The sequence below is a fragment of the Phoenix dactylifera genome, chromosome 14 (genome assembly GCF_009389715.1).
Source record: "Phoenix dactylifera cultivar Barhee BC4 chromosome 14, palm_55x_up_171113_PBpolish2nd_filt_p, whole genome shotgun sequence".
Taxonomy (NCBI): Eukaryota; Viridiplantae; Streptophyta; class Magnoliopsida; order Arecales; family Arecaceae; genus Phoenix; species Phoenix dactylifera.
In genome coordinates this window covers 8879328-8904869 of record NC_052405.1, presented here as the reverse complement: position 1 = coordinate 8904869, position 25542 = coordinate 8879328, and the positions used below count along the sequence as shown (strand labels likewise).

The 25542-nt window shown below is 37.3% G+C and overlaps 2 protein-coding genes and 1 non-coding gene across 3 annotated transcripts; 1 reads left to right on the top strand and 2 right to left on the bottom strand.

The window, feature by feature from the left end:
• The first annotated feature begins 2513 nt into the window (after positions 1 to 2513).
• On the top strand, positions 2514 to 13639 carry LOC103704809 (transcription factor GTE6). The gene is made up of 9 exons (XM_008788260.4): positions 2514 to 2860; positions 2985 to 3167; positions 3311 to 3562; positions 5741 to 5818; positions 8561 to 8785; positions 8975 to 9073; positions 11343 to 11401; positions 12510 to 12660; positions 13237 to 13639. Exons 2-9 carry the CDS (start codon positions 2988 to 2990, stop codon positions 13399 to 13401), a joined length of 1209 nt encoding a protein of 402 aa, XP_008786482.2. The 5' UTR covers positions 2514 to 2860; positions 2985 to 2987; the 3' UTR covers positions 13402 to 13639.
• A 1368-nt stretch (positions 13640 to 15007) lies between these two features.
• Positions 15008 to 18420, bottom strand: LOC103704878. Its single transcript, XM_008788350.4, has 5 exons — positions 18009 to 18420; positions 17578 to 17929; positions 16365 to 16468; positions 15863 to 16237; positions 15008 to 15315 (listed from the first exon to the last, which is right to left on the bottom strand). Exons 4-5 carry the CDS (start codon positions 16154 to 16156, stop codon positions 15169 to 15171), a joined length of 441 nt encoding a protein of 146 aa, XP_008786572.1. The 5' UTR covers positions 16157 to 16237; positions 16365 to 16468; positions 17578 to 17929; positions 18009 to 18420; the 3' UTR covers positions 15008 to 15168.
• A 1730-nt stretch (positions 18421 to 20150) lies between these two features.
• Positions 20151 to 20224, bottom strand: TRNAT-AGU. Its single transcript has one exon. It is a non-coding gene; the product is annotated as a tRNA-Thr (tRNA).
• Between the last annotated feature and the right edge of the window lie 5318 nt (positions 20225 to 25542).

The window sequence follows — 25542 nt, the reverse complement described above, 5'->3', positions numbered from 1 at the left end:
GGCTCAAGATGCTTCAGTATTTACTTGACAGATTGCATGGCTTTGCACAACCATTTTGGTAGGTGGCTAATCTATATAGCTACATTAAAGGAAGTTCAGCTCCCTTCTGTATGTGAGGGAGTTCAACTCCCCTCAAACACATACGACATGCCCCTGTACGCCTCTCATCGCATCATGTGCCTCCCCCTCTCGAGGTCAGTAGTAATGGAGAGTGGTTGCGGTCACATTAGTATGGTGTGGGATGGGAGAGGCGTGCTCGAATAGTTGCCTCTCTCCTCTATTTCTCCTCTTTCTTCGATTGCATAACACCACCCCACTCCGCCACCCCCCTCTCCCCCTTTTCTATCCTCTCGTTTTCTCTTCTCATGCACTCTCTCTTCCCCATGTGTTGGTTGCTAAGATCTCGCCCGCATCGTCGGAGGTTGGATGAGAGGATTGAGAGAGAGAGAGAGAGAGAGCAAGGGAGGGGCAGGTTGCTACTAGCCTGCCACCAACTCCAGTAAGCAAGATAGGGAGAGCGAGAGGGAGTCGAAAGTGTCTTAACATCTCCTGCAAGCCATCCATTGGGATCCCGCTAGAGGGAGGGAGGGAGGGAGAGAGAGATAAAAAGAGGAGAAGAGATGAAGAGAAAGGGGATTGGGGTGGTTGGTGGTTTGCTGCCAGCCATCTTTCGTTCACACTAGTGATGGAGATGTCAAAGACGAGCTTTGAGGAGGAGATGAGGCGATGGATGAATGATGAGTTGTGAGAGAAGAGCACCGAAATGAAGACGAATCCCTAACTCTAATCTAGCCGATAGAGTGGACCTCTTTTCCTCTCCACAATGGCATCGTTAGACCCTATCGCGGCATCACCTGTCTATGGCCTGCATTGTTGAAGCCTTAGCCTCCTTCCTCTCTCTCCCTCTCCTCTTCTCTCCCTCTCCCTCACTTGGTTGCCCTCTTCGATGGTCGAGAAAACTAGTCTCCCTCTCCCTCCCTACCTCCCTCTCTCCCTCTCTCTAACTCTATTTGGTGAGCCAAGAACCGACCTCCCCCCTCCCTCTCGACCTCTATCTTATTCTCTCTCCCTTTTCGTCTCTTTCTCTATCCTTTTCTCTCTTGTAACAAGAGGGCGCAAGCCCTACTGTCGGTTCTCTTACCGAGAAATTATTAGTTACGCTACATTTGCTAGCTCAGCGATGGACCGATCCTATTAAAAAGCGCTATGCAATTTAAAGTTCTATGGATGATCCACTAGGTCTACTAGCTCAGTGATAGACCGGTCCTATCAAGAAGCGCTATGCAATCTAAAGATCTAGGGGTGATCCACGTAAACCGACTTATTAAGTAAAAAAAAGAGAGAAACGGAGTTCAAATGTGCTCCACCCTCTCCCTTTCTCTTTTATTGTCATTCCAAGATATATCCTACGATTTCATGTGCGCTACCCATCTCTAGCTCTTATGCGCTGGAGTCGCCCTCTTGAGCCCAAAGGAGAGAGAAATAGAGTTCGAAATTAGTCCCTCTCCATTTATCCTCTTCTTTCATCATAAGCGGAATTGGTCTCCTCTCCTTTCCTCCCCAGCGCTGAATTTCTCATGCGACAATGGCCTCTAGATCCTATACGCCACTATTCTTCGGCTCCCATGCGCCGCTATTTTTTGGCTCCCATGAGCCATCGGCATCCTCCCAAGCCTTCCTTTCAGATTCTTTTTCTACTTGAAACTCATTTTGCCCTCTCCTTTCTCTTGCACCGCTGTTCTCCAGCTCCTATACGCCACCAATGTCCTTTATGTGCACCCCTCGCCTTTGCTTGATCCCAAGTGGCTTTACTAGAACCCTAAGCCTTTTTTCTGCACCGGAACCCTAGGCCTCTACTTAAAACCGTTCGAGATTTATCGACAGTTTATTTTTTTAAAATTAATGCCATTGCATCTACTATTATTTAAAATTAAGCTTATTAAGTCTTAATTTCAAGTTATTAGAGGAGAGGGGGGCTTGGAAGGATGTCGACGACAATGGACGTAGAGAATAGAGGGGCACTAGAGCTGTTGTATGGCGATGCAAGGGAATGGGGGAGATTGGCAGCGCACGGAGGCTAGATTGTAGGATTTTGCTAGGGATAAATGTAGAGGAGAGCAGAGGTTCAAATATGCTTGGCTCCTTTTTTTTTTTTTTTTTTTTTTTAACATGATATGTGGTGCTTTTTACTGATAGTACCTATCAATTGCTAATTTGATAGAGCTGGTTTAATCTCCCTCTCACCTCTCTCATACACAGTCTCTTCCTTTCCCTTCCTCTATCTTTCTCTCCTTCTATTTGTTTCTTTGTTATTTGATTTAACTTCGCTATGTAGCGCGGTTTATTTTCTAATATGTAAAGAAGATAAAGATTCCCATTGTGAAATTAGTTACCAACTTACCATACTAAGAATTTGATACAAATATTTAATAATTAAAAATAATTTTGAATATAATTATCAAAAAAAATATATTTGAAGATTAAAAGATGTTGATCGAAATTATTAATACTGTATCAATAAAACCTCCATCCAGGCCCTGGTCGCCGGCGCGTCAGCCCGAACGAAACCAGCCCGGCTCGACTGTCCTTCCGAGGCCGACGCTCCGACCTCGGTTCTTCTTGTTCCCCACGGTCGTTATAGGCTTCCTCGACTACGAGATCGAGCGCGCGAGATGAGCCCCCGGGAGACGAGGACTGTTATCTTTTCAAGGAATCGCGAAATAGTTTCGACGTAAAAGATCCAAGCCGATCGTGGATTGAGTTCTGTTTCTTATTTTCAAAAAAGAGTTATATTGCTTGTTGAAAACCCTTCGATTCATCCATTCGGTGAAGGAGAGGAGGATTGAAGGGATCAAGAGAGGTATTTCGTCCACAACCCTAGATTTTTCCAGCACCAATATCTAGTTTCTCCGATCGGGCCATATTTTCCCTAGATTCTTGCACTCGAATCTGATATAAATTTCATAAATTTCTGGTACGTATAGACGATGGAGGCATCATCAGTTCTGGCGGAGGATGGAGCAGTGGGAACAGCTCCTCTGCCGCCGCCGAATGAGAAAGGGAACGATGACGGCGCCGGCGGCGCGGCTGTGGAATCGGGGAACCGGGAAAGAGTCGTGGAAGCGTTCAGGCATCGCGTCGATGACCTAGTTTCCAAGACCGATGAGGTCTTCTCACCTCCTTACCCTTCCCTCCGCCCCTCTTTTGCTAATCTATTATCGCATGGTGCCCAATCGGACTTTGATCAAAAAAGGGAGAAAAATACCTTTTACCCACTCTGTTTCTGTATTAATGTGTCATTGTTTTGCAGGTGGAGCTAAAGGTGAATGATATCACGCAGTTCTATGCGAGTAAAAAACAGCCCAACAATTCTAAGGGGAGCTCGGTCATGAAGGATAAAGATAAGGAGAAATCTCTTGGGATTAACAGTGGCACTAACATTGTTAATAATAGTGGAAGCAATGGTAATGCTAAGAAGCAGGTGGATGGGTCTCGAAAGGAAGTGGTTTGCTCGAAAAGAATGCAGGAGCTTATGCGCCAGTTTGGCACGATATTGAAGCAGGCAAGTTTTGATCTTGCTTTTATGTACTTACTGCTTAGCTGTTTGGAAAGTTTTCTGAATTTTTATTCGCTTTTCATGGAAAACCATTTTCATGCCTCTCTCTAGATGCATCTAAACACAATAGGTCAGTGCTAGAGATGATAACCTAAGCTAAGCTTGCGGCATTGCAAGTATGACTGACCTCAATAAATGATACAGATAAATAATTCCTACAAAATATTCCAGAAATTGATGGTGTTTTATTGTTTGACTTTCGAATTAGATTCCCATCAATTTGTGTTTGCAACAAGACAGATTAACTTTCATCCTTGCACCCCATGCTACCCCTAATGTTTTCATGCATGATGAAAAGCACGTCACATTACTTGTTTAAGACCAAGGTCCAAAAAATGGGTACCAAAAGCTATATTAGTACATTACCAATTTGGTGTGGCATGGACAATATGGTATGGTACGGAGTATCGGGATAGGCTCCCAGCACTTTTTCTTACTCCCTGTCATAGTATTTCAGCAGTTCTGCTCGGTTTTGATCGAATGGGTCGATTCGGTTCATATATGAACCAAAACTCAGTCTTGTACTAGTATTTTACTGGTCCGGTTGGTACTGGACGGTATTACAGGCCTTGGTTAGAACCTCTTTATAGTTAGATTATTTATTGTGTAAAATCTTTTTGTTGCTTGTTTGTTGGTTTTGTACTAATGTACAATCGGTATAGAGGATCCCAGTTCTTATGTTGCTTGTCGACCTTAACAATATCATGCCCATGTGTTTTGTTTTGGGAAAATTACGTTAATTTTTTAAAGAGGAATCTCCTGGTGCATTGCATGTCTGTTTATAAAGTCCATGTTTTGTTTCTTGAGCTTGTGGTGGAAGGCCTACTTTAAAACAAAGGGCTGGGTTATCATCTGTTGAGCCAAGAAGCAAGGAGGGCAGGAATTAGAGGTGTAATGTGTCTGATAGATTCATTTTGCGGCAAAGGGCTACAGAAAATTAAAGTGGTGATGACTAAGTTAATCTCAAGCATCTAGAAGGAAATCATAAAAGAGAACTAGAGCTTGCATATGGGATTGATTTTCTCGAGGACTGTTGATTAATATAGATTTTGGTTGCAATGCTGTAACAAAGGTGTACTTTGCAAAGTGTCGGATGTAGTGTAGGCTAAATCAAATGGTTTGGATAATGTAGGTCATTCTCTCGCAAGCATTTCTTTGTTTATGCATATTTGATGCACAGGCTTTAGTTTGAGGATGGTGGGGTGTGGAGCCCATTTTGTAGGAGGAATTCTCATAGTGACAAATTGTTTAGTAGAAAGTCATTTAATTAAGCTTGTGAGAGTCAGGATTGATATGGTAGTAGATGTAAAAATGAATATGGCATGCTTGTTGATAAGGAAAATGCAAGCAGGTATAATAATTTATAAGATCGTACCAGGTGCTTTAAATTACTTTTAATTCCATAAGAAGTGGAAGCAATATACTATGAAGCAAAGGATCAACATGTGATGCTGTATCTATGAACAGAGGCTTGCGATTCATAAAGGCCGGTGCAGTAAAAGAAAGGAGCAATATAAGATCTAAAACAACAGCAAGGACAAAGTTGCCAACTTTTCCATTAGCTTCACAATGCTTTAAGCTTCACTTACCTTGGAAATCTTAAGAAGCATCCTTCATGAACCATTCTCCAAAATATGGCCCATATTTCTTTGTAATCACATATTCACTCGCTGACATTGAATGCATTCCTTATATTTGTACTTTGTAATAATACAATCCTTAGTATGCATGTATCACATTTAAATAATGCACTACATGAAGCGCAGCTTGTTGTCGTTTGAAATGTGATTTTTTTTTCCATTTTTGCTTTTCTTTCTTTTTCCTTTTTATTTGGGGGGGGTGGGGGGTGGGGGGAGTTTTTCTGGTTCAGATCTGAAGGGCTAGAATGAAGTCCTCACTTTTTCATTAGCTTCAAAATGCCTTTCAATCATCAGTTACCTCTGATGTCTGAGAAGCATTCTTCACCAGCCATGTCTAAATATGACTCGTATTTCTTTGAGGTCCCATAATCACTTACCAATACTGAATACATTCTCCTCACGTTGAATACATTCCTTATATTAGTGTATTTCTTTACTATTACATCGGATATTTATTGTTTGTAAAAAATATGTATTTTTCCAGATCACACAGCACAAGTGGGCTTGGCCATTTATGAAACCTGTAGAAGTTGAAGCTCTTGGTCTCCATGACTACTATGAGGTAAAGTTTTTACTTCTCTTTGGCCTCCTGTGTGAGCATTATTTGTTTGACACTCTTTTTTATGGGTATGATCATGTCCAAGGCCTGTCAATTATTAAATACTCATGAAGCATTTACTCATTGACTTTCAAATGGTATGTGCAGTGATTGAAAGAAAGTAGACAATATATATAATCAGATCAAATCATGATTCATTTGACTCCTATCATAAGTGAGCATCTTGGTTTCTCTTTGCTTCACTCTCATTCAGGTTTCCAAGACTTCGTTTTCATAGTATGGACCTTTGAACCTAAATCTATTTTTTTCTTCTTATTCTTTTCTTTTTAATTTTCTATGAACATACATAAGAATTATATTTTCAGCTGTATTTCATCAAGATTCAGATTTTTTTCTTATTCTTTTCCTTTTTATTTTTCTATTGTTACTTCCATCATAAGACTTTTATCATGTAAGTTTCCTCTGAGAATTTTATCATGAACAAATTTTGATCATCAAAGCTTTAAGGAAATGCATCCTGAAACAAAATTTGGGGATGGAATAGTAACCTTTTCATATATTATCACAATTAAGCACTTTTAATGCAATGGTGAAGTGAAGGCTGAGTTTAAATCTTTAAAGTTCCAAGTTGCTATACAAATTTAGCTTCTGCTCCTATCACTTTTAATGTAAATTTTGCATTCATTGCTTCTTTAGTTCCCTTACTTTCTTGTTATCGATCACTAAGACAAACATTTAACCCGAACTCCAAAATTCAACAGACAGATGACCTTGTCCTACCTTTTATCATCACTTAATGCATGTTATTGAATGTTTTCGTGGTCTACCATAAGTAATGAGACTGCAAAACTTGGCAAATTCCACCTAAAAATAAGTAGATGCATGCATATACTAAAATGTTCATATGTTTTCCGAGATGTAGACTCACTTAAAAATCAAGTGAACTTACGAATCTAAAGGAAAAAAATTTGTGACTGGATGGTGATCAGAATGTTTTATAAGGACTCGTTTGGTTCGCGGACAAAGGAGAGAAAGTGTGGTCAATGGAAAAACAAAGAAAAACTTCTTGCTTGGTTGGAGTTTTTAGTGGAGAGAGATGGAAAAGTAGCATTCCCATGAGAAGAAGATTCTCATGTTTCATGGAAAAGAAAAATCTATGAGGGACATGAAAAACCTATTTTTCAGCCGGTTAGAAATTGGGATTTTTTTTTTCTTTCAAAACTACCCTTAAGCTATCAAAATTCATGGATAAGTTCTTTTTCTTTATTAAGGGTATAATAGATATTTCACACAACTATTTCAGAAAAGTAGATGCTCAAGTAAACATAAGCTACTCTGCAATGTACCACTTTTCCATAGTTAACCAAACATGTCAAAACCATTTTTTCAGGCATCATATTTTCAGAAATCAGCTTTTCAAAAAAAAAAAATTCCGGTGAGGAACAATTCTTCCCACGAACCAAACGAGTCCTAAGAGTTTTGGAATTCCGAAGCATTGTGGGAAGGGATTGGGTGCATGATGGAGGGTTGCAGTCTCGCACAGAGAAGTTTGCTTGGTTAATATTGGTGATATTATGATTGTTATTTGAAAAGGAGGGATTTGGTGCACCATTTTTGGATTTTGAAAAGGCTTAGTTGAATTCTGCTGTGTTTTATGCTAAGATTAGGGACCTAAAACGCTTTCCAAAGTTCATGGCAAAGCTTTATCATGTGAAGATGCATATCCCACAGAAATTCATGTGATAAATGAACCTCTTCCTTTCTTGCAATGTTTTAGACTTGGCAGGATTGGGTCATCCCAACCATCTTTTCCCCTCCTGTGAGAAAATGGACTGCGACGAGGGAAAGACTCCAAAACCTATCCATGCATGGAGGGAAGAAGAAATAGGAAAAAAAGAAACTAGCGACTTGATGTCAAATTCAATGAGCTACAATATTTTGTAACACAGTTCGTGGGGGAGGACCCTTGTCAAGATGGAGGGTGGAGCTACATGACTTTAAATATCATGATCTTGACTTTGAATATCTTGTACTTCGGCAAGGTTATAATATTTATTGCATGTTAATGTCGTCTTATGACAATTTTCCTGAGATAGGATGTTGCTAAGTTGTTAAACTATAACTATCACTTCTAGTGCTCCATGTTAGTTTTGTTCCGTGTGCATGGTTCCATCTCAAACTGAGTCATCTAATGAAACTAAATAAGTGAACAGGTAATCCAACTTTTAGCTTGTGAAAAATATTGACTAAAGGACCAACCTTTATTTATTTGTTCTTTTGAAATTCGAGGTAGTGTGCGGAGCATGGTTTCAGGAAGCATTTCATGGAAGGATAGAGACCGCATTGCACTGCGGGACTCAGGATTCTGAAAATTGCACCATTTGTGTTTTCATTTTCAGAATTCTTCCACTTGTAGCTTGAGTCTTATTTCAGTAGAAGAAGCCTGAATCTTTAGACATACCTCCAACCATGGGACACCAGTTCTTCTTGTACCTAATTTCATTCACCAATATCTGATTCTTGTCTTTTGTTAGTACATCTATTGAACAACATGATAAAGTATGCGCAACTACAATATTAAGATGTTACTTGCTGTTACAATTGATAGAATTTTTTGTATTGGTCACTAGAAATTTATCTCAGATTTTTAATTTCCTTTTCTTATAAAAGTTTCTCTTGAGCTATTCTACTTAATTTGCTGTCCAACAAAAATTATAAAATGGTTTGGACATTGGTGCATCTTAGGTTATTAAGAAACCCATGGATTTCAGTACTATCAAAAATCAGATGGAAGCAAAGGATGGCAGCGGATATAAAAATGTTAGGGAAATATACGCTGATGTAAGATTAATCTTCACAAATGCAATGACATACAATGATGAGAGAAGTGATGTTCATGTGATGGCAAAAACGTTGCTGGAGAAATTTGAAGAGAAATGGCTGCAATTATTGCCCAAAGTGGTTGAAGAGGTAAAACATTATTTTATTGCTGTTTTATTTTATTGTGTTTTTGAAATGTAAGGACCAATTTTGCATGTATTCAGTCCCTTCATTCCAGCTTCCATTTCTGCTCATATTCTTGCTTGTAGTTGAAGTTGTGGATTCTTTCACTATAGTATATACTATGTACTCATACAATCGACGTATGTATCTGGCTAGGAAAAAAGACAAAAGGAGGAGGAGGCACGAGCACTTGCAAATATGCAGATGGCTCGAGAGGCTGCTTTTGCAAGTATGGCAAGAGAGACAAACAATGAGGTAAACATTCAGAAGTTTCTTCTTGGCTGTAAAGTTAAAAAATTCCAATTCCTTTCTATATGCAGGAGGAGCAACCTGATAATGTGTAGGAAATCTTTTCCTACTTTTTTGAACAAATTGGTTGTGATCCCCATTGGCCTCTGAGTTACAAAAATCTTTCTTATCCACTTATCCATTGTCCTGAATGGTGATTCTAAACCTGTATAGAGAACAGCTTCAGAATTTCTGAAAATTTTGACTCTTTGAGAAACTTGGATGCGACAGTACAACATGGTGGCAGTCTCCACTTTGAGATGTCCTGCTTATGTCAGCAAAAAATGTCGATGCCTGCATTTTTTCTTTGGAGTGTCATGCATGTAGGTTTATAATCGAGCTGAGCCTTATTGAGCTTGGTTCTGATCAAGCTTAGTTTGAAATTGGTTTCGAGCTTGAACGGTGGGATCTAGCTTGATTTGTTTACCATTAATTCAAGCTCAATTCGAACTTAATTTCAAACCAAGCGAAACACAAGCCTAATTGATCAGCTTAATCATCCTAAATTGAGCTGAAATCAATTGAAGCTTGAATTGATCTTTGTTTAAGGTTGAATTATACCTTCATTCAATCTTGGGTCAAGCCTGAATTTACATTTAATTGATTCCAAGAAAAGATGAATTATATAGATTAAATATTTAAATCTAACGGTGTAATATATACAATATATATAATATAAACATATTGAAGCCTTATTGAGCTGAGCCTGATCAAACTGGGTCATTTATTAGCTCAGCTTGAAACTATTTTCAAGTTTGTTGCTGGTTTAAGCTTGATTTGTTTAGCTTCAAATTAACCTTGATTCATGCTTTCTCAAACTGAGATTGAGCCGAGCTTGATCTGTTCAGTTCGTTTGACAGCCTACATGCAGGGGATTCTTCGTTCACATGCTGGGGATTTTAAGAGAAATGTCACCCTTTTACATATGCAAATTTATCATAGTTATATATCAATTTAATTATCTTAGCACATCTTAAACAACTTAAATGTGACTAAGGAATAAATGTAAATAACTTAAGTATCGAAAACTAAAACAGACTTAAAATTACACCTCATGTTTCCCTATGCCTAGATTTTTGGTAGCTGCTTTATTCAACACTTGGGAACTTGGACACTTTAGATAAAACTTCTGAGTACACTACAGATGGAACTGGGCCCCAAATACTTTCCTAATGAATAAACAGGTCCCTGGTTGTTTTCTCTTTAATTATTTTATATGTTCATTAATTGGTCATAATTCTGTTTGTTTATAGATTAAGAGCCATGTTTCAGGGGAATGTCTGTCTTGCGGCCTCTTTGATTATGCAATTTGACATTTTTAATTGTGGATTTATGGATCAAAGGAAATAAAATATATGAATAATTGGGATGCCTTGTGTGGTTAGAACCAGAATAACAGTGAAACAAAAAGGCAAAATACCCTTCTCCCGACTGGTTTCCTGAGTACTCTTTTTGGTCCAATTGGACAATCTCTTTTTTTTTGTGATAGAGAAATTACAATATTTGTAAGGAATAAAAAGCATGTAATATTTAGGAACTGGAGGAACATGCATCAATTTTTTTTAGTTGTCAGTTAAACTGATGAAGGAAAAGGAAAACAAGAAAATATTATAACAATTTATCTATTTGGAAGGTAATAATGCAAGTATATATGGTTTCTGTTGGTTCAGGGTGCATTTTGAGAAGGTAGATAATACAGTTCTTGTATTATAAAATCTGTCATCAAAAATTGGGTTTAGTTTTGCTTTTTGGCAATATGGACTAGTCTCTTGGATCAGTTTCCTTTAATTGCCTGGAATTTGGATGGGAAACAAAGAGCAAATCTTAGATTTTCCTTGTGCTCACCAATCCGTAAAGTTCGCTAACTGTGTACGGTTGAATTGCAAACTGCAGCAGCAAGCTCCTTATCTCCCATGCACTTCTCCATTCTAAAAATTTATTAATTACACACCACTTAGTTGCAGCTACATTTCAGTTAATTGTTGAATTGCACATAATAAACACATAATGAATAGCCCAATTACTTAACTCCAATGTGGGTAGCTGGAATATTCAAACTACATGAGCTGAGCCTGTGGAAAAGATTCCAGATGAAACCTCTTTTTATCTTCTGTTTGAAGTGAGAACTTTTCAAGGGTTAATGGCCAAACCAAGCAAAGCAGCTGCAATTCTAGGACAATGTTGAAGCTGCAACTCATTAATTAAATACATGACAGTTTTTTCTGATGCATTTCAGCTTGATGAGCTCAATTTGCACTTGCAAGATCTTAGAGAATCAGTGATCCAGAGATGCAGGTATTTTTTTTTATCTCTGTTACTTTGTACTCCTGTAGCGAGTCTCCATCATTGAATTCTGATGTTTGATTTGACAAGTTCACTTTGGTATAATTTTGGCTTAGCAGTTAATAATATGACTGAATGCACCAATAGGGCACTATATTAAGAAAAATAAAGTTTCTTAGAAGCAAAGCAAATACATTAACCAGGTTGGATAAGGCTGGTTAATATTTTCTTATTAACAGTGGAGAAACAAAACTCCTTCCAAGAAGGAAATATTCTGATTAATTTTTTATTTCTGGATAATAAATTACAAAATTGTAGTTATTGAAAAGATAATTTCACAAGTTAATGGAAAGCACCAATTGAAGTGAGTGACAGCATGCAAGATTATGCTTGAAGAATGCTGTCTAGTGTGGGCACGAGCTGCTCCAATATCACAGTGTAACTTTGTATTTTTATAATTTTTTAATGTGAACCATCACTCTTTTAATTTATTAATCAATAATGGTTGGTGTTTTTATGTGTCCATTTGTCCGAAGCACCATAACTTAATCATCCTTTTCTTCTTTAAAATTAATTCATTTACTCAATCAAGTTAATTCCTAATCATGGACGGTTGGTCCCTAGTTGTATGAGGTTAAATTGCAAGCAATAAACATCTCTTTATTTACAAATACTGGTTTTATGGAAAACAACTCTTGCTTGGCTTGGCACCAATGGTTGAGTTAAGTGGTTAACCTGTGTTGATTTTCAGTTATAAAAATCTGCTAAATTCTTCCCTGGAGCCTCCTTGTGTGGACTCCGCTTGATGGGGAAAGACATTGATGATGGTGATGGTGGTGGTGGTGGTGGTCATTGTCATTATGCATGATGGAATTCTACATTTTTGCCCATTCTGTTTATTTGCTCTTTTCCTTTCCATATTCTCTGTGTTTCTTCAAACAAGTTTGCCCGTTTAATCCAAAGAAATGGACCAAAATAAATTCTGTTGTCCTGTATAAATTATTTTTGAGACTGCTTATCTGATATGGTCATATACCTCTGTCTTTTATCAGATATATTCTGTATTAATTTCATTGACTTATGTGATTAATTCATGACTAACTCTGGAAAAATTTTGAAGAAAAATGTCTGCAGATGAGAAAAGAAAACTTGGCGTGGGGCTGAGTTCTTTATCCCCTGAAGATATTACCAAGGCACTAGAGATTATTGCTCAACACAATCCGAGCTTCCCAGTTGCTGCTGAAGAGGTGGACCTCGATATGGATGCTCAGGTCTACACCCGCAGACTCTTTTCATGTTCACTTCAAGTGCTATCATAGATTCATGACATAATTGTGTCATGAATGTATGTAACAGCAACAATTGAAATGCCCGTCAATATGGATAAATTGTCTATATACAATGATATTTAACACCAAGCCTGAGTTAACCATCATCCCTGTTTGCATGTTTGTTTATATTCAACAAGGTTTTACTTTCTATGAACCATGCATTAAAAGAATTGTACTCTTGCTATTCTAAGCAGTTTAGGAATGGACTGCAAGTCGCCTAATTGGTTTTTGCGTTCGGTGCTGGGCATCCCTTTTTGAAGCAACCTTTGTACTTCGATGAGTCTTAATTGCTATTATTATTTGTGGTGCAAATAGGAGCGCCTCTTTCTTTTGTTCCATGTGTTCATATCCAGTTTTAGTCCTTACCATCCATATTTTGACTTTAGATGTTAAGCTGGGTTTAACATCAACATATTTCCTCTGTTGTTCCAAGTGAAAATATTTTTTTACCTTCTGTTCATAGAGCATTCTCGCTGTTCAAGCCTTGAAATTTTGCTGCACCTTCTATTTGTGCAGAGTGAAAGCACATTGTGGAGGCTCAAATTCTTTGTGAAGAGTGCATTGGAACTTCAAGCCAAAAATTCTGCAAGCAAGGCTGATGATAACTCAAAACGGAAGAAGGAGATATGTGATGCTCTGGCCAAGACTGCAAAGAAACGGAACAAAAAGCTTTCCTCATGATGTTATTTATTAATTTGTCAAACCTATGCACCTATTAACCTGACTGAACAAAATATCAGATGTTAAGTGCTAGATAACAAATTAGTTAATCTTGCATGTGCAGTAAGTTCTTTTTACTATTTGCCATTTAGAAGAAATTTTGGTTAAAGAAAGTTGGTATGGGTTACAATGCTGATGAAATGGCCAAACCTGGCAGAACCTATTTTGCAGCTAGAAATGAATTCCAACATTTTTGCTATTGGTAAGATGGATTGTTCATATAAACGGGTTTTTGATAAACATCAATGAAAGGTCTGCTGAATGCCTTGTGCAGAATGCTATGGCTGCGGTTTACTTAATGGTGGGTCTGGGTGTTTGTCACTGGTTTAATTTATAATCAGAAACAAAGGAGGTTCTCTCTTCAGCCATAGATACTCATGGTTTAAACCAAGCTAAGAAAAATGAGTTCTCTGGCTTGTGGTGTGATTGATGTTTGTTTTGGCATCCCAAAGCAAACAAGAAATAGTGGATCGAACTCTCATCATGGTCTTGAATGATGTACTGTGACTATGGATAAATAACTCTCATGGACATAAGATTTTAAATTTTTGAAACCAGATGTAAATAATTTTATAATATAAAGGTATGTAATGTGAATCAGGCTGTTGTAAAGGTGCATGGATTTTTCTGCTTTTCTGTTCGTTTTGTTCTTGCAGTACTTCATTCAAAAGTAGCAAAATCTGTTTTAACTGTAGAAGTTCTATTTGTGCTCCTTTTGCTGCCACATTTTGAACACTTTACAGTCTGCAGGAACTGTAAAATTGAGCCTCATGCCCTGGTGTTGGCAGGGGTCTTTTGAGTTTCAGCCTGGGAAATCAGTTACCCAGAATGGCAACTAAACGAAGACGAGGGAGATGATTAGCTGTGCAGGTTGGAAGAACTTCTGCAATTCTATTTGCTGACTAGGTTATTCATGGAACTGAAATTTTGCTAGCCATGAGAACTGCACGAAACTGCCTTCTTTGAAAAGCTTTAATTGCTAAAATTTATCAACTGGGGACATCATCCAGCTCCACTGCCTTTGTTCAAAAGCATTGGTTCCTGCCTTTGAACACATTTTTTAGAGCTTGTGTTCATGGATTGCAGCTGCTGGAAAGACGTTGGATTGAGGGATCCCCTTGGACTACTCTACTCAAGTGAGAATATATTAAAGAAAATTTCTTCACTCAGCGTATGTGGCATACTTATAAATGGCTCTGTACCTGATGAGTGTTGTGCTGTAGCAATGCAGAAGACTTCATCAGCACCTGTCTTAGCCATTGGATCGGGCTAATAGAAAACATGGTCATAACTCACCAGGATGAAGAGTGCACTTTGATGTCTTTAAAAAGCTCAAGAAATCATAGAGCTTTCATGGCAGGCGCTGACCTGCTGATGGGTCTACAGTTTATATCAATGTTAAAATCAATATATTTTAGATTAACTTTAAGGCAAGCTATATGGACATTAGAACCTTAATGCTGCCTGCAATTTTAGTAGACCATACTATGTCTTTATTGATCAGCATCAGGGATATCATGAGAATCTCCTATCCGGTGAGGCATCGTAGACAATGGTCAAACAAAACTAGAAGAGATGAGATACTCTCGAAATAATACCCCTTTTGAATGTATTGATGGTAAAAGCTGTACTCTGGTGCAGGTTTTAGTACAGGCAAATCATTAGATCCATAATTATTTGAGCCTGCGCCATATTTTCAACTTGCATGGGATTACTACATGTGAAGAACTACGTAGAACTAAAGGCATGATGATCATGGGAAGGCCAATATATCCCTTCTCTTGGACAAGGGTGAGGGGCTGGTTGGGCTAAGTAAGTTGGATATATTTGCCCTGGCATCAACACGGATACATCGACTGGATACGGAGTTGCCACCTGTCACGACCAAAGGAAAATTAGCCAATAATCAAATAATTGCTCGATGAATTATAGGTTGGAGAAGAAGGGAGTTATCTGCATAAAAATATGAAGTGGGCAATGCCCGAAAGCGTGCAAGGGATTCAGCCATGTCCACTAATAAGCTAGCATTATGGAGAACAATAAAGTGTACCACCAATTCAATATCTGTATTTTGTTTGGAGGTAATATTTAAACCTTCATTCATTGTATAGTTAATTTCCAATTTGCAGTTTTCACTTAATTTTGAAATTTCAAAAAAAAAAAAAACACAATTTCACAACACCTAGTTATGAAATTTTGCAGAATATTGCACAATTTCAATACTGTGCTTGCTAAATTGGTCATTCTCCCAATCAGAAAATTCAAAATTGTGACTCATCTTCGAACTGAAACTCTTTTTTTTTGTGAGTAAATCTCAGAACTGAAACTTAGCAGTGATTTCCAGGTTCTTGAAACAACTACTGATAAATCATTCTTATAAAACTAAACAGGCATCATACAGCTATAATGCAAGTAGACTTACAGACTCTGAATTGCTGAGCTTCCCAAGTGGATGCGTCTGAGTTGGTTGTTGGCCCATCTCCATGGATTCTTGATCATCAGTTTGAGATGAAGGGTGAGAGGGCCTCGGTCCAAGTAAATGCTCGAAGATTGCCATGATGAGGAACATGGATACTAAGACTGCTGTAGCAACAAACCCAAAGGAGATGGCATTCATGGATGTGCCGACGTCCTTCCAGGAAGCCTCCCTATCAGTTGTTCCTGATGGAGTTGTGTTCTCACTCCAAAATTTTGGTCTCTCTTCCATGCTGTTCATGGCTTCTTGCTTGCTCTCTTTAGCAACTTTTGATAGCCGTATCCCAACTATAATCCGTCGTTAAAGGATTGGCTAAATCACCTACGTAGAATTACAACTCTCTTGAGTGTGTACAAGAGTTTACATCTTGTCCTTAAGGCACTTTCAGTAAAAAGATGTGCAAGCGTTATCAAATTGTTAATAGATAGAACAGCAGCAGCAAACTAACCTCAAGGAAGCAGATGAATAGATAGAATAGCTGGATTGAACTGTTGGGGGAGTTGCTCAACTTCTGCGTGAGTGTTGAATTTTAGCTTCTTGGTTATCAACAAGCTGTCAAAGCATCAGCATCAACGGTATCTCAGTATAATAGGAATCGTGTGCATGCTTCGAGGCGATGCTTAAATAACATGTAGTAGTTGAGAAGAAACAGATTATTTTTAATAAACAAAAAAAATAAGAAATACATCATGTAACCATCTATCAAAAGATTTTAGTTTCTAAATTTTCCACATTTTAAAACTCTAGCAATTAAGTTTTGTATAAGAACTTTGCTCGAGAAAAAAAAAGTTTGGTGGGAGAACTCCTAAGAATAATATAGACCACAACCACAACTGACCTCTTGATGAGAAAGAAATTGATGCCACAGAAGAAAGAGAAAGAAGATGCAAAACTACATCTTGTTCACAGAAAATTCAGGGAAAAAAGAAACAAGAAAAAATTCCAGAACTGAAGAGTATGGAACACATGGAACCATCTAATTTTCATCGAGTTTATTTCATTTTGGAAATTAGTTGAAATTTTAAGAGACAAGTCCACGCATCAGATTTAACATAAGCAACAAACTACAAAAGAACAAATATAGGAGGTTAAAATTACATGCAGATAGATGGTCATATTTCCAGTACTTGTTTTCATGAGATATTTATTTTCTAGTACCTAATCTGTTAATCGATCAACATAAAAATATTTTTTAATAGTTAGCTATCTTTTAGATTTTGAAAACATACTCAAAAGCAAAATAACACTAAATAATTGCGGAAGGATAAGGTCTCCATTCCTCCTCAACCAGATGTGATGGCATTCTCTTTATAGTGAGAACAGCAGCACAGAAGTTTGCATCCTGAATTCTTTACATGAAAGATAACCAGAAACCATCACAAAGACTCGCGCAAAGGCCTCATTGACAGACATGGTGATATTCTTTCCATATTTTTTCTACCATGTCCATTTCTCGAATCTTTCTCTTTGCTAGGACAAGTTTTCATATGCATGATGCTTAGATAAGCCACAGGCACTAGAAAAGAGAAAGGGAAGGAGATGGACTGGGACTTGGGGGGCTGAGCACAGCTTCAACCTAGAATAGCCAAAAAGTGTGATAATTGCACAGATGATGCTCAAATGAACAGCGAAGCTAAAAGAAGACTTGGTGGATAGCTAACCTGACGTCGAACGAGAACTGGAACCAGAATTTCGTAACAAGGTCTTTGTTATTGCAAATAAGCTGTATCTAGCTTCAGCTCCCCTTAATTATGACTGCACTGCCAAGGAAGGAATAGTCGATGGTTGTTGATCCCAGCCAGCATCAAGCTAATTGCAATATAGCACAAAGTGGCATTAATGAAGGAGAAAAAGGATGCAAGTGCCTAGGAATCTCCTATCCTCTTCCATTGTTTTCTATAAGCTTTTGCTTCAACCTGAATGAAAACCTGTACTTTGTCCCTAGAAGACTTCGACCAACTCCTCACAAGCAGCATAAGTGAAGGGGTGGATTGGTCATTGTTATATGCCTATCTGCAGTCCAGGAGAAAGTTCAGTGACACTGAAAAAAATAAAGAGCATAAGTGGAAACCAGCACAGTTCCTGCCATTACTTTGAGAAAAAGGAAAGCTGCCAAGGCAATGTGTAATATTTTTTAAAACAGATGAAAGGCTGCAAGCATGGTGGAAAGTAATTCCTATATCACATTTCAATTCTCCAAGAACATGTTCAGATCCCACATAGAAATAGTCCAAGGATTTCCAAGAGGAAGACATGAGAAAAAGAGAATCCAAGTACAGAGATCTTACAGATACACATAGACAGAGGTACCATGATTGAAGGGAAGAAAGAAAAGCATTGGCCTAAAAAGAACCGAATGGATGTAGGATTAACAAGTGAGGACCAAGAGCATGAAAAGGATTGGAACTGATCGGGCGCTTGCCGGTTCCTCAATTTCCGCACCTCGATGATTATGATGACCTGTCAAGAGGTGTCCCAGAAGCTTTTTCACAAAAGCCATCAACTGAATTATCCACTGGGAGAGCACATGGAGTGGAAAAAAGAAAGGCAAAGGTATTGCAAAGGCTTCAATAGGTATTGCAACCAATTGGCAAACATCCTTGGCTTCAAAGAAAAATAATTATGATAAAAAACAATAGCTGCTATTATTACAAAGTGAGATGACTAGATAAGAAGGGAAGCAAGGAAACATGGCTTTTTAGACTAATGAGCATTGAGGGTCCATCTTCAACATGATAATAACTATGTCTATGGAGGAAAATAAAGCCTACAAAGACCTAGCATGAAATCCTTTTGGACTTGTAAATGATGAACACCAAAAACAGACAAAATAATTACTTGGCTCTCTTTTTTTATTTGGTTTTAAAGATTTGCTGTTGGATCATGTAAGGCTGTTTCCTTTTCGATTATCTCAGGCTGCGGGCATTAAAACTCGGTCGCTTCATTACTTTAAGATTATACAAAGGTTGTACTCTAAACTCCTTACTTAGAAATAAGTTGTTGGACAAACTTGATGGATATTGTTAAACAAAATTATGAACACATCTCGGTCCATTGGCGCATTGTCAGTAACTATCTTCATTTGCCTTTGAAAGGTTTCAGAGTAATTGGTTAGCCATCGAAACTTTGAAGATGCAAAGGTCATGCTGCTAATTTATGAAATGTGACTGACTGAGGAGGTAAATAAGGAAATCATTTTGAAGAACAAAATATATCAACTGAATAGATTTCAAATAATTGAAAACGTCAGAAAATTAATTGCTAAAGCTCTGTAATAATAGTATTCCTTTAAACTTCCTCTTTTCTGAAAAACAAGAAAAGCCATTATAACTATTTGGGTCATGAACAAAGGACAGTTACCGTCGGCTTCATTTCAATCCTGGAAGCAAGAAGTCCCCTCATGAATGGACTCTGGAGACATAAAGTAGGAGAGGAAACAGTAAAGCCATGACTTTTTTTGGAGGTCTTGTCCTATTTTTTTCTATTCATCCACAGTAGTAACAAAAATTCTGAAGAAAAAGGATCGAATAAATGATTTTCCTTTTTCGAAAAAAGAAACAAAGAGCTTTCATGGTAGAAGTATTCGTGAAGGAGGATTAAATGCTGATATTATAAGCATTGAGGATCCAAAAATGCAGACTGGACAAGCTAATCATATGATATTTAAACAACTCAAACAACTTGGCAATCAATGATGATTCCAACCAGGGAACAGAAGCAAATGAAGTATAGATACCAATGAAACTAATACCAGTATCTTGCAGGGGAGACCGCATCATGAAACAGTTCAATAGGAAAACAAGTACCAACTGTCCAACACCACCACATCATTAAAAGGAATTGATAAATAAAACAAGGGGACTTCGTTTATGTAAACATCAAGACAAAGATGCACATTAAGTTCTGCTTGGCAATTTGATTGAAAGAAAAGTCTCCATAATCTTAGCCATGCCACTGAAACATTATGGGGAAAAATATGAAGAGATATTGTTTGGATTCTCTCATTGTTATTTTAACTCCTTCACCCCCTTAAACTCTTTGCTCTCCCACCAAACCATTTTTTCACTCCATCTCTCGAACTTTGCAGGAATGAAGACAACAAGAGTGACAACAAAACAGGTTGATGAAATGAGCAAAACTTTCGGGTGGAAAAATAAAACAATGATCGAAATGTTTGCTTGGTCAAAAAAAATTTAAAGCCTTCTCTATTGAGGTTGAAATTTTAAAAAAGATTTGCTTTCATTGAGAGTCGAACTCAAGACCTCCCGCTTACTAAACGGGTGCTCTAACCAACTGAGCTATGAAAGCCGTTTTAAAGGGAGGAGTCTGTCAAAATAAACACCAATTTATTTTCCTTGTTTATGATCTCCCCTATATTTCTGTCTCTCTCTTCATTCAGCTGCAGAGGATTTCCACTCTTCTTTGTTTAGGTTAATTTTGAAGCCTTCTCCCTCTTTTTCATCAACACTTTGCACTTGTTTACAATAACACACCATTATTTCTGTCTGTTATCCATTTCTGTATCATTCATTAAAAGGGATTGTATTTCCAATGGATTTGGATCCAAGTGTGAACTCTTAAAATTTTCATTAAAATTTGATTTTGTACTCAGGTAAAAGGGAGAAAGAAAAGGAGCTGTTCAGAGAAGGAAAAAAAAAAAAAAACATGCAAGGAACACAGAAGACTTAATGTTTTACGTGCAACATGCCCTCGAAGCAAGTTTAAGCATCCAGATTTAGTTCAACAGATCACTCCATAACAATTATCTGGAAGGCCAAAGCCTACCTATGTTGCAGCTATGGCCCATGACTATCTAATCCTGCTTCATGACCTCTCCTCCTTTGATTCCCACCCTCTAAAGTTCGCAAACTCTATGCATAGAAAAAATAACAGCTATTATGTTACAGTAAAATGTTAGCCAATCAGAACCATCCTCTGTTTGGAGAGGTATAGTTTCATGCCACAGGCCATCAGTGTATTATTGGAGAGAAGCATGTGATTGTTTGAGGCCCACCATCCATGTATTGCATAACACCCTTCTTAGTTCAGAAGAACGGGAAGTTTCGGAAAAAATAGATGAAACGGAAGAGATCCGAGTGAATGGAAAGGAAAAAACAAAGGGGGAATTCCACTTTCACTTTAAAGAGACATGCTATAAAGATAGCCCAGTTTACGAAGATTCTTATCTTGATAGGTATCAAGATAATTGGGAATTGGGAAGACTTAAAGAAGAGAAAAATGAAAAGACTTATTTCTGGTTTGAAAAACCTCTTGTAACTTTTCTTTTCGATTATAAACGATGGAATTGTCCATTGTGATGATGCCATTTTACAATACAAGGATGGCATGTTATCTAAAACTGGATGTCTGCCCTCTGATCCAAACTCCAATGTCAGAAGAAGGGAAAGGATGAAGAGAAGAGGCAACTTTCTTTCTTGGTGCTTGCAACAATTATCAGCTTGAAATAGACGTATGAATTACATTTTTTTTTTATCATATCTTGAGATACAACTAAAACTTGGATAAGTTGCATGCATAAGTTGTTGAAAAGCCGATGAACAAATACCACAATTTTGGAATTGATCAAAGTCTTTAAGCTGATCAAGGGGAAAGATGAGCTTCTTGATCTCCCAGCCACATAATTTAACAAGTAGTCATCCTTCACCGCTGCATGCATAATGTGGGAAGCCTTCCATTAGCTTAATCCCTTCTTGGTGCCAAACTTTATAACCAAATGTATGTTTCAAGGCATGTCATGTCTCATGAAGAAGTGTTTCCCTCCATGGATCTAACTAGTCGTAGGCTCGTAGCATAAATTATGTCCCTTTAATTATGGGCCTTCTACTGCCCACCATCCAAAAACACGAAGGCCCATCAACTCAAGAAGCCCATTAGGCTATCAACTCAAATCACATGGATCGTTCTAATCATGTGGCTCAAGCAAGTAGTGACATGAAATCCACACATCATACAGTCAATCGCTCTCGTATTGGTGTATCTAAGCCCAACTTGAGCTATGCCAATCTTCATCAATTTTCGTGAAAAAGAAGGATGATACGTAGCACCGTGTGAGCTTTTCATCCCGATCAGAATTGGGAGCTTGTTCCAAGAGAGCCTCAAATGCATGTTATTGGACCCAAGTGGGTCTTTAAAACTAAGCTTCATGCCGGTGGATCTCTTGAATGCCTTGGAAGCATGATGAGCAGCTAAAGGCATTGATCAAGTTGATGGCATGGACTACACCGAAACATTCGAGGCATTGTCACGACCATCTTCCCTATACCTATTGTTCCAAAATGGGAGATACATCAACCGAACAACAACCATCGGGGATTCATCGGCAAAAACCATTCAAATCGAATCATGCTTTATACCCATGTAGCCTTCGAGAGCCTAGTTAGGCCGATTTAGCAAATTTCTTCTTGCTTATGGATTTTGTTATTTCGCTGTGTGAAAATCCAAGATCTCATTTTAAAAGACTAGCCGGAAGATACTATTTAGATTTTTTAGCCCTGAATAAGTACTCGAATATACTCATTACATAGCCCATGTGAGACCGAGCATACGTAACCCCTCCCTCATTTAAGCCCTAACATCCTCTTCTGGTTGAGGACTGTGACCAGCAAGCTCATGGTGCAGTATCTCCTAATCCACATAGGTTATAAATTGGGTCCTCTTTGATACCATTTGCAATATCTAGGACCTCATTCAAAAAAAATAGCGAAAATGTATTATTTGAGTTTCTTGGCTTTGTATAAATACCCATGATGTACTCATTGCATGGCTGATGTGGGACTAAATATACGTTCGCACAATTCTTCACATATTCTTTCTATTTAAGTATTAGCATCTTCATCAGGCCAATGGCCCAAATTTATTCAAATGCAATGGGTAACGTTCCTTAATTTATATAGGTCTTAAGCTAGGTCCTCTTAGATACCATTTGCAACAACCCAGTATTTTATCTAAAAAGACTAGCTGAAAAGTGTTATTTAGGTTATTTGATCCTATATAAATATCTAAGATCTATTTATTGGATAACTGATGTGGGACTAGGTGCCCACAGAGGTCATCACACGCTGATCCTTCAACTTTTGTCTACCTTAGCTCTTATGGGACACTGGTTCCATTATTATGGTTCTTACAGGATTTAGCTCTACTCTGCTTCATGAATTCATTAACATTTTGGGTGGCAAGTTTGCTACATAGGAGATGGGTCATCTCTTTTATCTTCTGGGCCTAAAAGTCACAACACTTGGAGATGGTATACTTCTTTTTGAATCAAAATATGCCTTGGATGTCCTTGAAAGGGCATAGATGACGGGTTACAAGATCAAACATCATCTATGGTGTCAACTTTGTTTCTCAGTTTATGAATAATCTAAACTGTGGTCACTACCAAATGGCGAAGCGCATTCTAAAACATTTTTAAGGTTCTCTTCACCTTGGAATGTCCAAGTATACTATTCTTGTGACAACATCAGTGCTCTGTATATGATCATAAATCCAAACAGCAAACACAGACTATCACCATTATGTATATATAAAGCTACAGATTGAGGGCATGGAAATAGGTCACTTCAGATCTGCTACATTTGGTCTGTATACCTGTAAACTTGTATAGACTGTTGGGAAAATAAACCAAATGCAACAAGTATAGTTAGTGAAGTATCAATGCATATTTTAAGCTATAACTACTAGAATATTCATGATGTATAAATAATGCCTTTTAGATTTTCATATAAGTATAAATAATTATCTCTTAGATACTATAATGCATTTACGTAAGGAGATGTAAAGGGTCACAATGTAACTATAAAATGCCATCTTAGAAGTAAGCAAGAAGAAGTAATGGAATGAAAATAAAAGTGAATGTTTTCTATTATCCTCGTATGCTAAAATAGAGCGATTTAGAATCTATTCGCTTCGATAATGAGATCAATTTTAAGGACTCTCAATTCTATAGGAAGGAAAGACTTGAAGATGTTGAAGTTTTTCTTGAAAAAAAACCCACCAGACTACGTTTAAAGCAAGAGGATGGTTCTGGTTATGACAATGCTGCATGAGAGTTTCATATGTCATTAATTGTCACTAATGGCAAAAGTTATCCATTCATTGATACTTGCCAGCATCATCTCTCACTTTCTACCAAAACAAACAGTCTTCTACTCTGACGGCTGCAACTTAGCCAGTCTGCCTTTTAAGAGCAGATCATTGAAGGACTTACAACAAGAGGAAACAATTTTCTGAAAAAAAAAAGATAAAGAGAGCCAAAGGAACCTATTTTAGAGCTTCTTGAAGGAGAGGCAGCATGCCAATGATAGGATAATAAATGTTTGTCCTCTCAAGCTATTCATTGACAGAATGGTCCTCGAAGAAGCTGCGAAGGCATAAAGAAAGACTTGCGATGGGTGCAAAATCTAGTCCTAGGTGTGCCTAAATCCCCTTTTCTTTACTGTATATACTTAAAAAAATTAATCCAAATAAGAAGAAGGGAAAATTTTCTCAATCCATTTAACTTGAGTCTTCAAAAAGATTTTAGAAGAAAGAAGAAAATTTAATGAAAGTAAGATTTCTTTCCTTTAAGTGATTAGTAACAAATTAATATACATAGAGTCTACTTATACTAATAAGGGCTACTCTTGCATAATCCGGATCGGATTTTTTTTTTTAGTTTTAGTTCGACTTAGCATTTCTAAAATTAACTAGTGAATATAACTATAAAAAAGCTAAAATATTACAAGAGCTAGTTCTTAACTTCTATATTGATTTTGCCTTCAATTGCTCCACCTAATTATTTCCTAATTGAAAGATACGTTAGATCTTTTTTTTAAAAAAAAAAAATCAATTTTTCTATTTTAGAGCCCAAACAATGAAATTTAAGCTTTCTCACTCGATACGCCCTACACTTTAAGGAGCAATGCCACATTGTAGAGCTCAAAAAGTCATTTGATTTAAAATTAAAAAAAGGATTATCTTGATTAAGCATCGTACAGGTAAGTTATAGCCTCTGGAAGTTTGGTATGTGATTAGACTTTCCGATATTGCCAATCTTAGGATCCTTTTTAATCCTACACGTAGTGGTCAAAATAGTCTATATCAAATCTGATGGTCTCTTAGATCAAAAATTGATACCAAATTTACTTTAATGCAAGAAACAGAAGCTCCATGTATAGTTTTGCATTAAAGAAAAATGCAAGAATACTAGTAGTCTTTCAATGAGAATGTCAGCAACTATATCAGACATTATAAGTTAGAATCATCCTAATAAGGCAGTATGCAACCTAATATAACTTAAGAACAACTTTGAATACTATCACAGCACCTTTTCTTTTTTTGAAGGGTCGATATTAGTTTATATAATTTTCACATTGAGTGGGCCTTTAATTACTTACAAATATTTAATATAATTTTCACATAAGCTACATCGCTTAACTTTTTAAATATATATGACTAAGCCACAGTATTTCTTTTTTTTAACAAACTTTTACCCTAATTCGATAGTTCATATCTAAATTAAATAGATGGCATTGATAACTCTTTAGATATATAATGTGGCACATGTACCAATAGTACAAATGATTTAAAACTTCATAATGCAATGAAAGTGTAAAGGAGTAAGCAAG